The sequence below is a fragment of the Vigna radiata genome, chromosome 10 (genome assembly GCF_000741045.1).
Source record: "Vigna radiata var. radiata cultivar VC1973A chromosome 10, Vradiata_ver6, whole genome shotgun sequence".
Lineage (NCBI taxonomy): Eukaryota > Viridiplantae > Streptophyta > Magnoliopsida > Fabales > Fabaceae > Vigna > Vigna radiata.
Genome location: NC_028360.1, coordinates 19,970,887 through 19,989,071, shown reverse-complemented (window position 1 = coordinate 19,989,071; position 18,185 = coordinate 19,970,887). Strand labels below are relative to the sequence as shown.

General features: G+C 29.9%; 2 protein-coding genes across 9 annotated transcripts; one reads left to right on the top strand and one right to left on the bottom strand.

The window, feature by feature from the left end:
• Positions 1-4,036: 4,036 nt before the first annotated feature.
• On the top strand, positions 4,037-6,460 carry LOC106774985 (probable inactive receptor kinase At2g26730). The gene is made up of 2 exons (XM_014662006.2): positions 4,037-4,965; positions 5,047-6,460. Exons 1-2 carry the CDS (start codon positions 4,443-4,445, stop codon positions 5,709-5,711), a joined length of 1,188 nt encoding a protein of 395 aa, XP_014517492.1. The 5' UTR covers positions 4,037-4,442; the 3' UTR covers positions 5,712-6,460.
• Positions 6,461-6,474: 14 nt separating this feature from the next.
• Positions 6,475-13,813, bottom strand: LOC106775795 (protein LNK1). Of its 8 annotated transcripts, none has more exons than XR_002669949.1 (9): positions 13,646-13,813; positions 12,191-12,289; positions 11,421-11,456; positions 10,612-11,147; positions 10,145-10,496; positions 8,878-9,564; positions 7,352-7,494; positions 6,988-7,133; positions 6,475-6,908 (listed from the first exon to the last, which is right to left on the bottom strand). XR_002669949.1 is itself a non-coding variant. In XM_022787076.1 (9 exons), the coding sequence occupies exons 2-9, from the start codon at positions 12,197-12,199 to the stop codon at positions 6,798-6,800; spliced, it is 2,022 nt and encodes a 673-aa protein (XP_022642797.1). In that variant the 5' UTR covers positions 12,200-12,289; positions 13,646-13,813; the 3' UTR covers positions 6,475-6,797. The 8 variants fall into 8 exon arrangements, 6 of the variants coding, with proteins under 6 accessions (XP_022642797.1, XP_022642800.1, XP_022642798.1 ...); XM_022787076.1 differs by having other exon boundaries at positions 6,475-6,920; positions 6,988-7,123; XM_022787079.1 differs by lacking the exon at positions 11,421-11,456 and adding an exon at positions 11,926-12,059 and having other exon boundaries at positions 6,475-6,920; positions 6,988-7,123; positions 13,646-13,812.
• Between the last annotated feature and the right edge of the window lie 4,372 nt (positions 13,814-18,185).

Here is an 18,185-nt window from a genome sequence, read left to right as displayed (position 1 = left end):
TGTACTTACAAAATGAAAAAAATTCAAAACAAAACATTTATCGAAACATAAGTTTGAAAAGAAAATCTAAATAAAAAAATCCATAAAATCCCAGAAGAATATTTTCCCTTCTCTCGACGAACTACTGCATTCCAGCATTATCTGCAACACCATCTGCTCCCGTACAAGTACGATCATTGAAGGTGGAAACCACAACCACAAACATGCAAGGGTGAGTAACCAGAAATATCAACATAGCTTTTAACACTGTAAATCAACATTAAGTATAAATTATAACAAGTCAAAACAACACATTTCCACTCCAAAGAAAATATCACAATCAATTCATTCATAAACCAATGTCATTTCCTTGTACTTTGTCGTCCCAACCTGTTACGCAAAACAGGGCGATTCGAGTCGTCCTCCATCACAACTTCAGACCTATCTCCCCGACTTATCGAAAAGTCCTTTAGGTGAGACATTCACCTCCTTTCGCAAAAGGAAGTGACACTCGAATCTCTGTCTCTATATGAGACCCACCATCCTTATTGTATCGCAACATGAAAGGCCCACACAAAACGACAAAAGTATGAGGAAATAACAGTTTCATGTTTATATCACAATTTCATGCACATTCTCATTATCATACATCCTTCCATAAATCATAAAATTTATCTCACTATTCTCAAAATATACATAATCTCAATAATATACATTGTTCACCAATTACAAGACTCATAATACAACCTTAATATTTTTCATACATATTTCCAATATCACACATCGCTAATGAATCATAAGATTTATAACTAACATCTCAATCCCTTTCACATGTACTTTCAGTAATATACATATAACCATTAAATTCGAAACGTAATACATAACAAAATTTCAATCGAAGCAAAGAAACGGAAAACACAATTATCATGTTATAGATACACAACAAAGCACCCCTTTTTACCACCTGACTAACACATAAAATAAAAAATTCCTTATCTATCACGTAACCACACTTTATTACATATATATAAAATTTATATTATAATAATGTTAAGTTACGTAACTACCTCCTGCTTATATATATACTTATAAATTCATAATATATTAATATATTATATTATATAAATTTAAGTATATTATTCTCTAGAGCTAAACTAGTAAAGCCTTTCCAATATTAAAATGACCGTGCAAAAATGAAAGGTTCATACCCTTTTTACCTTTTCCTTATTCTTCAATCTAAATGACCCCCCCCCCCCCCCTTTTTTTTTTCCTATTTTGCATGCAAAAGTCTACATCCTATTGGAAAGGACAATGATATTTTAACAACACTTTTTAATAACTTTTTTGACAACAGGGTACATGTCACTATTTCATTCGTCTGTTTGAATTTATTTTAAAAAAATATTTGAAATGAACCAACCACAAATTGTCACGTATATGTTATCAAAAAATTGTCAAAAAAGAGTTGTAAAAGAGAATTTTTTCTATTGTAAAATACCTATCATACCTACCACCTTTCCTTCTTATACACTCACTGGTTTCTCACTTACTACAACATACACAACTTTGAACATCAACCAACCCCCAACCAATCCTCCCTTCTAACATACAACACTCTCATTCACGTGAACCATAACGCGCCCATGATGCAGAACTTCTCCTTCCCATGCAGAATGCGAGAAAACTAAACCTCCTTACGGACAACTTCCCCACCAGTAAACGTAAACTCCAACCCAAACCTTTCTCCAAAACATTCTCTCTTTCTCTTTTACTACTGTTATGACCCCTTACACATCTCTTCATAATATGCCACACAAATAACCCTTTCCTCCCTACCATTTTCACAATCAAATAAACGAAACATTTATCAAATAAACGAAACATTTATCCAAAATGGAAAAAGTCTCTTTAATAACCTTTTTTTGATAATGACCGTCTATGATTGGTCCATTTCAAATATTTTTTTAAACATAAATTCAGAGAAAAGAGTTGCCAAAATATCATTATCCATAAAAAAAAATAAAGAGTTTTCTCTTTTCTCTCTCTTACTTCCCATAACACCATAATGACCCACCTCTTTTCCAATCACACTTTCGTGGTCCCTACCATAACCTCATCAGAATAAAAAGCCTTACCAGATTGCAAGAATTTGTACACGAGTCATGCACATACAAAAGCCCACTCATCTATTACGAGGTCAACTCAAATTCTTTGAGATAATAACACAAATATTAGTATATAAGGTTTTCTTCAAAAGTTTTGAGATTTAATAATAAAACTAAATTTAAATAAATTCATATTCATTCTACCATAATTTCATTATCCAATAACACATCACAATTGACCATAAAGTATTATAAATCACACGAATAAATAAAATACTAAAATCAATAGTTATTTTATTTATTGCGAATCTTACATGTTCAAACAGCATTTAAGAAATTTATGTAGTTTCTCTCAAATAAGTAGTTTGTTGCAACTATATTCTTTTTCGTATTTAAGTTTTTTGGATAAAAAAAACACGGATTAAAAGAAAATTTTATTAAAAGTCACCACAAAAGAATTTATTCATAATCAATATAAAGTTCTCTCAAATTTTACTTTTAAGTTATAAAGAAGTTTTTTTTTTTATGTTATTTTATTGCAGAAATTACGTTGAAGAAGCACCAGAAATGAAAAATTTATAAGAAAATGAAATTAGTATTCTTATAAATTAAAAGTTGTTGAGAGATAAGTTAAATTATAAAAATCCCCTCTTATGATTTATAAAGTATACTTTTAATTTATTTATAAATTAATTTTAACAACTAAAAAATATTATTTCGTTTGAGAAGTGGTTGGTCCAACCATAGTTTTCAGCAATAAATTAATTAAAAGGGACAAATAGTGAATGGATGAGCCATTTTTTATTTGATCTAATCTTTTTCACAATTTGTAATTAATAATAGGGTGATGTTTATGGGACAACTACTTTAAAAATTCTAAACCAAAATAAAAATAATAACACTACTTAATGATGTTTCACTCACTTTTTTCTTTGAAACAATACATATATATATATATATATAATAATTTATATGATATTTATTCTATTTAGTTTTTTTTTTTTTCTCGTCTTCTCTCCCTATAGTCGACACTGTGAGCAAGCTAATAATGATTTTCTTTTTCTTTTTCTTTTTGCAAGATTTCACTCATTGTTAAGTTTTTATAAAATTTACACATTAGGCGTCATACATGTTTATTTTAAAATTTAAAATTTAAAATAGATATTATTTATTTTAAATATATAAATAAAATTTATAATAATGTTATTTAGGTTGGATTTTTTAGTATGTATTTCCGATCCATCTGTTAAATTAAAAAGAACAAAAAAAATTTTGAATATGGATCACAAGATCATCCAAATAAAAACTTGTAATACAATTGAATAAACTTGTTTGCGACTTTTTGAAAAAAAAAAGAAAAAAAATTCTTCATAAACTAAAAAAAGCTTATATATAACAACTAATTTATACATATAATTTTTTCTAATTTTACTTTTAAGTTCTGCATAACTTAATTTTAACTCATACGAAGGGTATTTGATTTTTTCTTCTTTGATTTTCTAAGATTCTTTATGAAGAAGTCTGTATTAAAATATGGTATAACTTCTTAACCAAAGCATTTGCCTTAGTACCACAGAATTTCATTATTAATAATTATATTACTATTTAAATATTTCATCCATTTTTGCTGCGTCATAGAAATATTATATTTTTTATTTAAGAAAATAAATTGATTGATACTTTTATTGATAAGTAAAACTTTAAATTCAATTATGGATAAGATTAATAGAATAATAGCTTGAACAAATAATAAAAACAGACGAGTTAAATCAGTTTATAAAATAAAATTTTTATTTACTAAATTAATTTTATTTATACTAATACATAGACTTTCAATTTTACTTTTTAATATAATATTAATCTTAATTAATTTACACATTTACTGTGCTTTTATAAATAGAAATCAATTAATTTAAATAAATAATTTTATTTGGAAATTTTAGACAATTATCCATTTCTACTTAAAAAAAAAGTTTTATTTTTGTTTGTATTATGTTCAATTCATAAACAAAAGTGGCAACAGCATCGAATCTTGTATTAATTTTCTTGAAGGAGGACAATAATGGCCGTCCTGAGATTGAGAGTAACAAGAAGAAGTTGACAGCTCCAAGGTTATAAACTTCATACCTACACTGTCTGATAACATCTATATACAAGAATTTTAGTATTCTCAGGAGAATATGATGAGTAGATACCCTTGTTATTGTCTGCACTGCAACTAGGTATTCTTTATGTCCTTTTAACTTTAACGCTTCCTACTTCCATTCATTGGAGACATGGTTTCATCTACCAGTTAACTCCATTTTCACTCGTAAAACCTTCATACCAATAAGCTTCACATCTCGTAAACCTTCATTAATGAATATTTCATTCATTATCAATGTGGTTCTTCTGCTTGCAATTATACTGCTCTTGCTGCTTTACTACAACACATACACGAGGCTGAATAAAATAGTGAAGGGGCAGATTCACACAGTCATAGAAAAAGAGGATGACGTGGAGATCGGTGTTGAAAAGAAGATAGAGATAGGAGAGGGGACAGTGATTATGACAGTGGAACAGAGAAAGGGGCTGATATTCTTTAATGATAACCAGAAATTTCAAATGGGTGAACTTCTTAGAGCTTCTGCTGAGCCTCTGGGTCATGGGATCTTGGGAAACAGTTATAAGGCTATGCTGAATGGTGGACCTACCATTGTCGTCAAAAGGCTAAGGGACTTGAAGCCATTTACAAAGGAGGAATTTGAAAAGATAGTGAATGCGATTGCTGATATGAAGCACCCCAATTTGTTGCCTTTGCTAGCTTACTACCATTCCAGAGATGAGAAGCTCATGCTTTACAGTTTTGCAGGGAATGGAAATCTTTTCTCCCGACTTCATGGTGATTTACATCAACTTGCTCCATTTTTTTAGTTTGATATGTGTATCTTTATGTGCCCTGAAAAGCTGATGACATTTTCAGATAGAGGCGGAAACAGGGCTCCGTTCAGTTGGAACTCAAGATTGTCAGTTGCAAGAGGAGTGGCTCGAGCATTGGTGTACCTGCACCTCAACCACAAGTTCCAAAACGTTGTTCCACACGGCAACTTGCGGTCTTCAAACGTACTATTCGATGAAAACGATGCGGTTCTTGTTTCTGACTTCGGTCTTGCCTCCTTGATAGCACAACCTATTGCAGCTCAGCACATGGTTGTTTACAAATCACCTGAATATGGGTACGCAAGAAAGGTGACGATGCAATCCGATGTGTGGAGCTATGGTTCACTTTTGATAGAGCTTCTGACAGGAAAAGTATCTATTAACTCGGCTCCACAAGGAACGAATGGCGTGGATCTATGCAGTTGGGTTCATAGAGCTGTGAGGGAAGAATGGACTGCTGAGATATTTGACAAAGAAATATCTGGGCAAAAGAGCGCACTTCCTGGGATGCTGAGGTTGTTGCAGCTTGCAATGCGTTGCATTGAGAGGTTCCCTGAGAAGCGGCCTGAGATGAGAGAGGTGATGAGAGAAGTGGAGAAAATACAGGCCCCAGTGATCACTGAAGATGATGACGATGTGTCTGGGGATAGGTCCCTAACTGATGATTCTCTTTCAACCAGTACCTCTATCATTGGAGATGAAAGATAGATTATGATACCCATTTGACTTTTAATCTTGTTTTAACATCAAGGTACACGTTATTATGCATGTTTGTTTCTCTTTCATAGTAAACTTTTAAATCCACTCTTATCTCGCCATTTACTACAGATGAAATTGCATTCATTTGGTCTGATTTCATCTCATGTATTTTCGTCTGAAAACAAGCCTGACCAAAGTATACAGTAGTACTTCCTAACGGCCCAAAAATTCTACCAAGACCTTATGAAGAAATAAAATATACAGAAATACTTCATCATATGCCATGTTGCATGAACATGTATGACTGAAAGATATACAACAAGACTAGCATAAAACAAGTTATCTACCAACTTTCTAGTTAAAATAAATTATTGCCTCTAAAAACCTCAAAATAAATATTTTCAATATTTCTTAATATTTATAAAATACTAAGGCAATACTTATAATATTAATGCGTACAGGTGGTAAGATAGCCAAAATAATCCAGTAAAATTCTGATTAAAAGTTGGTTTATGAGTTGCAACCCAATTAGGTTCCAACTTTCAAGGGTGGAAGACAGATTTAAATCCAGTAAAATTCTGATTAAAAGTTGCCACTAGGGAGTCCAATAATCGGTAATCTGGAAACAAATAACAGTGACAGACAATAAAAAAAAAACACAAGAACTTAAATAAGTAGACCTTACAAAAACAAAAAAAGGTCAAGTTACTACTGAAGTCTTGGAGTCCATTTCACGTCTCATAATTTTATTGAAAAAAGGTCAAAGAAGTGATTCCTTCCAGAAAAATAAATGGTACATTCAAGAGAGACTACTTTCAGATTAATCTGATGAGTTGGTGGGCTGCGCGATGATAGTGACAATTCGGATGAAAATAATTACGAGCGTGGCACTGCTCTAAATCATCGTATATGCTACCTTATGACGACGATTAGCACAAATTTACATCAGTATTATGGCATTAAATGCAAAAATGAATTACAAAATTAACTAAGGGATCCGAGTAAGCCCGAAATAATTATACATCATCATGTACGACGATGATTGGAAAAGTAAAAATTGTACATCAAAACCAGTCAATGCTGGTTTCACCTTCATTAGGTGTTGTTTCCCCCGGAAAACTTGTTCTCCAATCCGGCTGAAGAATCTTCTTGACAGACTTGTTTCTCAGTCTTTACTGGTAGATTGACCACTGATCCATGATGTATCTGCCAATTAAACTAGAAAATGAGAGTAGGACCAAACTGTAATTTTCTACTAAAATGTCAAAAATTCATGAAAGCATACCGTGGCTCCGGATTTGAAAGGTAAAGTTTCGTTAGGAAGCAAAATTGATGGATCTGAAGGCCTGTGAAACAGTAAGTGTGCTACAGACCGATCGATGGGATTTGTGTTAGTTTCCATGTCCATTAATCCGGTACACCTGAATGAAGCTATGTGTTATCCAAAACATTAATTCATAAACATGGTATTTTGAGATAGATCCAAAAAATAAATAACGTCAGTACGTGAATAAAATAATAGCATAATACATCTTTGGAAACATTACAAAGGCCAGATACGTAGCATACAAAACTACGAACATTCTAAGTCATGTCATACCTTGTAGTGAAGAAAAATATAAGTCTGAAGCAAAGAAAGTGAGTGATACCTGCTTGCATCCTGCACCATCATTGCTTTGCATGCTTCATTGTCTCCAATGCAACCATTAGCATTATTGTTGTGTCTTTGCTCAGCACTCTTAGCCAAGCGGTATAGACTGTCCCTTATGCACAGTTTGGTTTTAATATCCAACTGCATCAAGCAAATTTTAGGTGTGATGTGATAGACAATTACAATCAATGAAGCCACAATTTCCAGTAACGAGTCACATGCAGGTAAACTTAGCATCATGACTTCGAATCTTCAGTTTTTCTTTTTCTTTTTTCTTGAAAAGTGCTAACTACTAGTTTCGTGGCATCAGCTTTGTTTATTTAGTATGCAACATCACCACTTAAAATAAATTATTAAACACAGCATACGCTGATATGTTACCAATCCAAAGCAGACTCAGGTCCAACGATGTAAATCAAATAAGCATTATATCAGCCGACTCCCTGTATAGGTAGGGGCAAAAAAAGGCAACCACCTAGTGCTTGCTATATAGATTCAACCGTGACCCGTTAAAGATCTATTATCCGCAGCCTTACCTTGCATTTGCCAGAGGATGTCACCACAACTCAAACCTGTGAGCTGTTAGTCACATGACAGCAACTCCAACTAAAGAACATAACAAAAACTTGCACAATAAACAAAGATGGAAAAATTGCTGAAAACTAATAGTTATGACAAGTACAAATCTTTAGTTCTTCATTTCAGGCTTTGCCTTAAATTCTTGAATATTACAGTAAAAATAATAAATTTGATAATCCTTTCTGCTGCTTAAACCCCGAGTAGATTTTTTCCCGTTCCTTCCATTGAATATCTTGTGAGAACAACTACAAACCTTTCCCCCTTCATTTATATCAAGAATATAATTTTTTTTTAGTCAGGCTGACACCCTAATGTAAGAAAACACTTTGGGTACATGGAAATCATTGCAGCTATCATTCTTCAAACATTACCATCATATATTTTCCGAAATCAATTAGGAAATGTGTTAAACACCATTAACAGGTAATTGCTATTAAACACTAGATCGAAGTTTTTTCATTTTTTCAAAGAACTGTATGCAATGCCCAATATTCAACCATTCCAAACTGTCATCAACTCTACCCTAAGAGCTTTAGTTATTAGGGGGGTGCAAGATAAGGACTTCATACATCTAATAAACCGATCCAATACCCCTTGGAGAAACTACATAATGACTTTATATGTAATAGAATATTAAAAAACGTGGATGGCAATGCCAAACTTAACCTATGACTAGACTTGAAAAAATACTTCTCCCAGAAATGGAATCTGCCTGAGAGGATAAAATACTTCTTCTTGATTTGCAAATAAAACATTGCCAACTGATAAACTATAAACTTAAATGCTATTTCTCTTACTAAGTATTAGTGGTCAAAATCAAAGCTAACCATTTCAATACATGTTTAGAGTTCAGTGTTGAGCAGATAAATATAATATACTCATTCCTCTCAAGATAAAAAATATGTAAAGAACAAACAGGAGCAAACTTGAATAAGATTCAGATACCTGATCCATGATCTGTTGCAGGTGGCAAAAGCTAGTTGCTTCAAGTGAGGTTTGGTCCAGAACAGAGCCCATGGATGAGCTTTCCTGCACTGCTGAAGAATCTATTTCTGGTGAAAAGCCTAGGCTGACTCCCTGGACTTCACTATGACCTTCGTTGTCATTTTCAAACTGGTGACCTATTTGCTGAGCTGAACCAGGACTATGAAGTGGTATTTGATTTGGCGTATTATCATTTTTGAAACTGCTGGTTAACGGAGGTCCATCACAGCATTGGTACAACTTTTCTCTGTTTTCAAACGTTTTCAAGGCGGCAGCATCCAAAGAATGACCATGAGATTCAATGTTTGACGCATACGATGACTCTTTAACAGAAGGAGACAGATGTCCGTCATGCTCAGATCTTGATCCAGATAAAGTTGGAAACAGGGAACTGTGATTTGGAGCATGACTATAGTCTGGGAGTCTTGTAGGAATTTTTGCCTGTATACACCCTAGAGAATCAGAATCTACATTCACCTTATGTTTCTGGATGCTATCAAGAGATGTAACTCCACTGGAAGACGTTCCAAACGGTTGCTTTGTATCTGCATATTGCTCAGGAGGTGCGTAAGGATGAACAGAACCTCCATTTTGTAGGTAACAGTTTTTTCGCCTTCCCGCTGATGGCTTTGGCAGCTTCCTCTGCGGCTGTAAAACAAAAATTATAGGTGATGTAATAGTTAGGAGTCAACTTAGTTCAGTTTAAGGGCTCACCCTAATAAAATGGATTTGGAATATTTCAGTTTACTATTACAACTTACAACGAAACCCAGTAAATCCAACAAATTACCCTTGAAAGTGAAATGAAACAATTGATGATTTTTTGAGTATAACATAAAGGTCTCGAACCCAATTTTAATCAGAAAATAAAAAGCAGTGTAACATGAAAAAACATAATCTATATCAAACAGCGGTACATTATTATACTTGAAATGTCAAATATAATCAGTTCTGCGAAAGCTCGTGATAGACTTGTATTACCATATCCAATAGTTGAATTTAATGGCATTAATAATTTTTACCAGGTCACAGGCATGTGTCAAAACATACTTTGAGAAGACCACTACAGAAGATTGTTCAAACAATCCCGAACCCTCCCCCACTTCCCATATTTAGGTAAAAGAATTCGCATCACGTGTTTTTGCTCCATAATTAAAAAGTTGGGAATTCAGAACCTATATTAGAAGATAGAGAAAATATAATGAAATAAAATGAATGGGTAACCAACCTTTTCTTTGGGTAGCAAGTCAACTATATCACCAGATTTCATATCTGACTCATTCTCACTGAACATTGATAATGGAACAGGTACACTATCGTCAATAACATCCATTTGAGAACTGTTTTTTTCATCAAGAGGAGATGATCTTTCATTGGAATCTTTTGAAAGACCTACCAAATTTTCCTTAGAATCCATTTTATAATCTGTTATACTTTTCAATGGACTCATTTCTGCATATGAAAACTTAAAGTCAGACTTCAATGCATCATCAGAACCTTCAGCACCATGAGAAGATGAGAGCCAGCAGAACTCTTCTTCATTGTTGAGGCTTCCAGTTCCAAACGTTAAATCACAACTTCTGAAATTTAAAAAAGTGATATTTATATTTAAAAGGATGATTGCAATGAATTGATTAGCATTTCAAAACAAAGGAAAAGATAAGGAAATTTCTGCCAAATAGGAGAGTTTCTTACAACATCCTGTCAACATCTTCAAAGTTTCCTATATCTAACCACCCATCATTATCAAGAAAACTGAGTTCATTGTCAGCTTGGGATATGTGATTGATTGGATATTGACAGACACTGTCATTTCCAACCACACACTTGTCTCCCAAGATAGTATCATCTTCACAGAGCTCACATCCACCAGAATCTAAATTGCTGCTCTTGAAGCACTGATCAGACATGCCTGTTTCATCTAAAGTTGGCCTTTTGGCTTCTTTACTTGAGTCACCAACACGAGAAGAAAACACAGCTTCCGGTGTATGAGACCAGGAATCCTTTTCTAGCATTTTCTCGTTCTGAGTCATATTTTCTAAGTACAATTCCTCCTTATCCTGAGTACCATAGCTATTAGCAGAATCACTACTTCCGATACCGTGTAATTTATGAAGTGAATCCGTACAGATATCTCCCTGTATTGTTAACTGTTTATTATGCTTGTCACCGGCATGGGGCACTGTATGATCATCACATTCACCAAATCCATCCCACACGTTATCTTCAAGCTGTAAAACAAAGGCACAATATAGGAGAAATACTCAAATAACTACGCATCACATATTGTAACAAATAGATAAACATAAGACATCAAACCTGATAAAGAGAGAAATAACAAGCACGAGACATATAAATTTGTTAAAGCACATACAAGTACAATCCCCACCGTTCTGTTAGAATTGGCAGGAAAGAGGAAACAATAAATAACAGTACAACCATAACTTTTTTCATTATTCATAAAAAAGGATAAGTTCTAGAATAACTTTTAATAGAATGTTCACCTTACAAAACAAGAACCTTGTCATCGAAGATTCAAACTGAAATTCAACAAAAGCCTAACTCAGGCCCGATACAGGGCTATTCAAACAAGGAAACACATGCTGCTGATTTCGGCAAAAAGTAGAAGAAATGTCGTACAGATTTAGTGTTCAAATTTATCATTAACAAGTACTGTGCACTTCAAATTAACTGTAACATTAGCTACCCCCACCACCAATGACAAATCAACATCTACCTTTTCAAGGCTAGTACTTCAGAAGTTTATCAATAATTATCAAGCCAGATCTTTATATCTAGCTGTTTTGAGATTGGATTGCACAACAGCCTGCTAATAAGATTATGCTACAGACAGAAAGTTCATTTCATATAACAGTGATATTCAATCAGAAATAGCAATACTACTTCAACAAAAACATCTAAGGAAGTCCAAACAGATATAATCAATAACATTACAGAATGGTTCACATTATACAAGTAACAAAAGAACATTTTTCAGTTATCACATACATCTGCCACTGAGTATTAGCTATAGTACAGTCATGTTTCTTCCAGCTCACAACAAACTGTTCAATATTGAGTGCATAGCTTTAGGGTGATGTATAAAGAAATGAAAATCTTGGGAACCTGGCCGAATATATATTCTGCATAATGTAAAGATTGGAATTTGAACCAGAGAAAATTAATACAAGTCATTGCACTGTAGCAGTTTACTATGGCACAAGAATATTATACTTAAAATAGTGGAGTTGAATTTAACTATAATAGTCTATACCTCGTACATACAGATGTTTGATATTCCGCTGAGACTTTTTATCCACCATTAAAGATACATTCAACTGGTTGATCCAATATCATGCTACTATAATTATATCTGCCATCAAAGTCCAAAGGTGGCTTTTCAATTACAGAATATGCAAATAAAAAACATGGCTTAACTTCTTAAACCATAAGTTTGAAAAATCATTGAAACAGAACCAATGCTAATCAGTGCTAGCATATGCATGGAGCTTAAAAATTATGAATAGAAATTACCATTAATACCTACAGGCTACAGCAGCCAACAGTAAATTCTTAATGTTAGGCTAACACACTAGCTATGGCATTGTGAGTCTTAGCAAGGCCAGCTAGTACTTGTATCACCACTACCACAACACGCAGATATCCCCTCATCTCTATATCCATTAGAAATTTCCAATACCAATCCCCTCATCTCTGTTTACTATAAGTATGATAACATCAAATTTGGAAATTTTGAATATAAAAGTAATTTGCCAATAATTTAAAATTTTTATTAATTTTCCAATAAAAGTATTTTAGTTCAAAAAATACATATAACAGGCATTACAGCTCACACTACGCATACTAGGTCTCAAAATTATAAAAGGGAATCCAAATGGTTCCTGCTTCAAGTTTTAACAGCTTGACAAACATTCTTTATTCTTTTTTTATGGTAAAGTAGATCATGATGGCCAAAACATTAACCAGCCCAGTTTGACAAAAAGAACTTATTATCTAAGGATATTCTTTATTGTATAATTATCATCTCCTATGTTGAACTTTCGCGATCCCAGAATCTCATTCCCTTAAGGCCCTCATGCCTTCAACTTATCAATCAGCCACTGTTGTTCTCTTCTTAACTTTAAAATTCATACAACTTCATCTTATTTAGCAACTTACTACGAATTTAGGCAGTAAAATACACCATAAATCCAGAACAAATCAGCTTACCAAACACAAAACGATTGAGTGACACCCAAAAATTTGAAGATCCAGAAAACAAAAATATCATTTTCACCATTCCCATAATTGACAAATATTGCCCCAACCGAATTGTTAAGTTATACTAAAAAAACGCCAAAATACCAAAATTAAAATAAAAAACGAAAATCAAAGAAATTAAAAAATAAAAATCACATATACTAGAAGGCATGTGGAGGTGACAACAACCTGCTAGTTGCTGAAAAACAATAATTATCATAATATTGATAAGGAATTTTAAAACTGACTTTGGTGTAGTTTACATCCTACAACTACAAAATAAACCTTTAAAGAGAAGAAGAGAAGCGTGAAGAAGTTCTGTTGAGGAGGTATTTTCCATTTGAGGGTTAGTTTCGGTATAGATGAAAGTAAAACACTACAGCATGCAGAGACTAAAGAAGAAAGAGGGAAAAAGTTAGCGAAAGAAGAAATCAGCATGACGAAAGAACCTAAAGCAATTGAAACTGACCTGAGAAGGAAGATTGGTTTGAAATCGCAGAATTTGGGAAAAGAAAGAGAAAGAAAACAGAGAGAAATTGAAGTAAGAAGGCTTCGTGCTCTGTTCACCTCACGCGTGGGGATTCCTTTCCAGACCCTTCTTTACTGTCCAACTTGAACTTGCCCACAATTTTCTTCTCTCTAAAAATAATATTGTTTTTAATTAATTAATGTGACCAAAAGGTATCACGCAAAAACCGACACGTGGCACCCAGATTGATATGAAATCAGGTTCGTGGATGGGAGGTGGGTGCTTGAGATCCGATCAGTTACTGTCTCTCTATTGGTCCACGACGAGTTTGGCTTCCGCTACCTCACACGTGTCGGGTACCCACTAACAACGCCAGGCACGTGCCGATACTTCAATCCAACCGTCAGTGCCACTTGTCTTTGTTCTGCGCCTTTGGAACCTCCTCTTGCACATATATATATATAAATATATATATTTGGAGGGTTCAAATCATAAATTAATAAATATATAAACATATTTTTAGGCACACAGTTTCCCACTTACAGACTTCCATTCAGCTTTTCTCCACTTTATGGAAGTAGTGTAAACACATGTATATGTACCCCTTTTTTTAAATATTTATATTATATTATAAATTAATAATATATGTACAAAAATTAAATTAATATATAAAAATAATAACAATAATAGGTAAATTCATGTTATAATAAAAAAGGAGAAATAAAAGATAAATTTATGATGGTTTTATACAAAATATTTTAAAATACAGTTCCTTCTAAAAAATAAATTAGTTAATAATTATATTTTTTTAAAATCACTTAATAATTTTATTATAAAAGATAAAATGAGAATGAAAAGATGGTAATGCCAACGGGTTTAGCTTATTCATATTCATTTCGAAAGAAAAAATTCTTTCACATGTTCAAATATAATATGTATGAATTTTTTTTATAAAATAATAAAAAAATTTGTAAATGAAACATAAAATTATTAAATATTCAATCTTAAAATGATGATGGGAATAAATAGAAAAAAATTAAATTATAATTATATATATTTCAAATTAGAATACCAAATAAAATTTTTATTTGTTAAATTTGTAAATTTAATAAAATAAAGTTGATAAATGTGAAAATATTTCAAAAAAATATAAAATAAAAATAATAATCAATTTTTAAAATATTTTTTTTATTTTCATTCTTTAAATTCTAATGAACTGTATTGTTTTTATATGGCAAAAAAACAAATATTAAATTAATAATAATTAAAATTTAGTATAAATTTTTATTTTTTGAACTTTGATATATATTAAATATTGATAGAGAAAATTAACAAAAATCATATTAAATTATTATATTATATTAAATTACATTCTTTATATAATTATAGTAACACTTATGATAATGAGTTGGAAAATAAATATAATTATATAAAAAATATTAAAACAATATTGTATACAATATAAACAAACAATAAATTAAAATATTTGAAAAAAGGTTAAATGAGTTTTTAAAAAATAATTTAATATACAATTGAATTGAATGAAATCACACAAATAAAAATAATTATATATTTGATAAGATGAAATAAAAATTAAGAATAAAAAAATAATTAAAATAAATGTTTTATATTACATATTAAATAAAGAATTTCTATTAATAAACATTCTTAAGGAAAGAAGATAAATAATAAATAAAATTATTAAAAAAGTAAAAATATTAAAATGCAGGACATAAAAAAATATTTTATTTATATATATCATTTGAATATAACTACGTGATAAAAGATAAAATATTTTAGAGATATTAATTGATTTTACGATAAGCCAAACAATTGGAAAATAATTATGATAAGAAGAAAATTATCTTAAAAATGTACATTGATTTTATGATAAGTCAAATAATTAAAAAATATATATATTATAACTAAAAAATTAAGAAAGGTTATAAAACTAAAAACTGAAAATTATATATATGTACATTTAATAAATTATAAATATTTTAGTAATTTAAATAACTATTATAAAACTAAAAAATAAAAATAATATATATGTATATATATTGATATATTAAATTACTTAATAAAATTTGAATATTTTAATAGCTTAAAGAAGAACTCATCTTCATCAAATGAGATATTATATATAGATATATAGATGTAGTTAATAATTATATTATAAAGAATAAAAACCATATAAAAAAAGATCTCTTATAGATTTATAGTGAAGACCAAAATTTAAATTATTTTTTGTTTGTATTCCAGACAAGAATATTTAAAAAAAAAAGTTATTATTGTTTTATGTATGATCTTTAAAACTATTTTGCCATGGAATTATTTCTGACAATTTATATTTTGTTAAATAATTTACTTAGAACATCTATGGCAATACTCATAAAATTTGATTTTAATGTTTTTTGTAAAGAAAATTGAAAGTCACTAGAAATTAGAAATAAGAGTGTGGCCACATTGCTAAATAATCCTGAATAAATATGCAGATAATGTTGCTATAAAAACTAGCCATTACACGTATATACACATGTATGTATACGTGTATTTATATTTATATTTATTTGAATAATATAATTTTATAAAAATGGTATTGAAAAATCATGTGATAATTGTTTAAAAAGAAAATTATTTAGTTATTTTGAAATAAATTGTTTAATCATTTATTTATTAAACAGATAAGCTATTTTTATTTATTAAATAGTCAGATTGTACAACTAAATATATATATATATATATATATATATATATATATATATATATATATATATATATAATGCTGTGTATAATAAAATAATAAAAGAATATTGGATAAAAATTATTTGTTTTGTGTTATTTATCAAAGTGAGCAGCTTTTGTTGTGTTGTGAGACATGTTGTCTTTCTGCTGGGATATTATTGTTTTAACTATTTTTGTTCATACATTTTTGTTTGCATTTATAATCCAACATTCTCTTATAAATAATCTATCATTGGTAAATTTACATAATAAAGCTACCTCTAAATATTTTCTTTTTATTCTTATTCATTATATTTTTAGCTTCCTCTCATAGTTTAGGGCTTTCACCCATATTAGATAAAAGAAAAATTAGAAAGAATTTTTTTTTTATCAAAATAGTTATAAATCTTCAATAAATGTATTATTCTGATTAAAAAAACATAGATATTAATTAATTTAAAAATAATTTTGAAAAGTCAACTTCATTAAATAGAAGAATATTAATCAATTTAAAAATCTATTTAAATAATTAAAATTAGAAGCTAATAGTTTGTATAACAAATGAATTTGTCTTGATATAAGTAAACAAATGAAAGGAGTCTTTTTATTCAATGTTAATTGAATAAAATAAGAGTTCTGAAAAAAGATATTACAATACAGTAAAAGAATTTTTTATAACTTAATTATTTTCCAATTATCTCATAAGCAAGTAATGAGTCATTAAGTATTAGACCCTGTCAATATTAAATGCAAATAAATAAATAAATTTATTATATTCCGCTTTTTAAACACTTTTTGAATTCTATATCTATCTATATATATATTATAAAACTAAAAGTTAAATATGTTTTTAGTTTTTTTAAGTAAAAATTTAAATTATTTTAATTCAAAAACTTTTGAACAATTTTAGTTTTTATTTTTATAATTGTATAAATTTAATTATTTTAACCAAATATTTTAAATATATTTTTCATGTAATATTGAAATAAAAATATATCAAATAAATATAAATCAAACAAAATTAAGAGAATAAATTAAATCAAAATTTAAAAAAAAAATGAATTCAGGACTTTTTCAAATAAAATAAAAATACCAACAAGAACGAACCTCTTAAATTTAATACTTAATGTCTTAACATTTTAAGTGGAAAATTATATTAGGTTCCATATAGGGGAGTAGTTCATAATTCAAGACTTGTTATATTTTCAATTTTCATATGAAGTACTAAACTCTATCTGATATCTCTATTAGAAATGAGAAATTCAAGTTTAGAAGTTAGAATTCCACTATGAATGAAGATGAATGTGATTAAATATATATAAAAAGAAAGCTCTACGAATTCATTATTTTAATAAAATAGATTGAATATAGTGTATGGTTTCTTATATATAATTAACTCATAACTCACTCCTTAAATAGATTTGTTCTAAAAGTTTTCTCCCTCGTTTCACTATTACTCACTTCAATAGAAATGCATATGGTCATTCAGACTAGAGGTTACAATATTTGCTCTATACATTTTTATTTAATGATATGTCTCGGCATGCTTGCCTAGTGTATAACAAAAAAACAAACACTTTGATACTCTCTAAAATAAAAACATTCATTTGACAACTTATTGTAATAATATTATAATATATATTAGTATTTTAAATTAAAGAATATAAAAATATACATACAACTAAAATATTAATTTATTGAACTTCTAAGTAGATGTTTTCTACTTTTTCTAATATCAATATCAGCTCTCTAACAGCAAATGAGGTTCTAAAATTAAGAACAGGGAATTTATAATATAATATATAATAATTGTAAA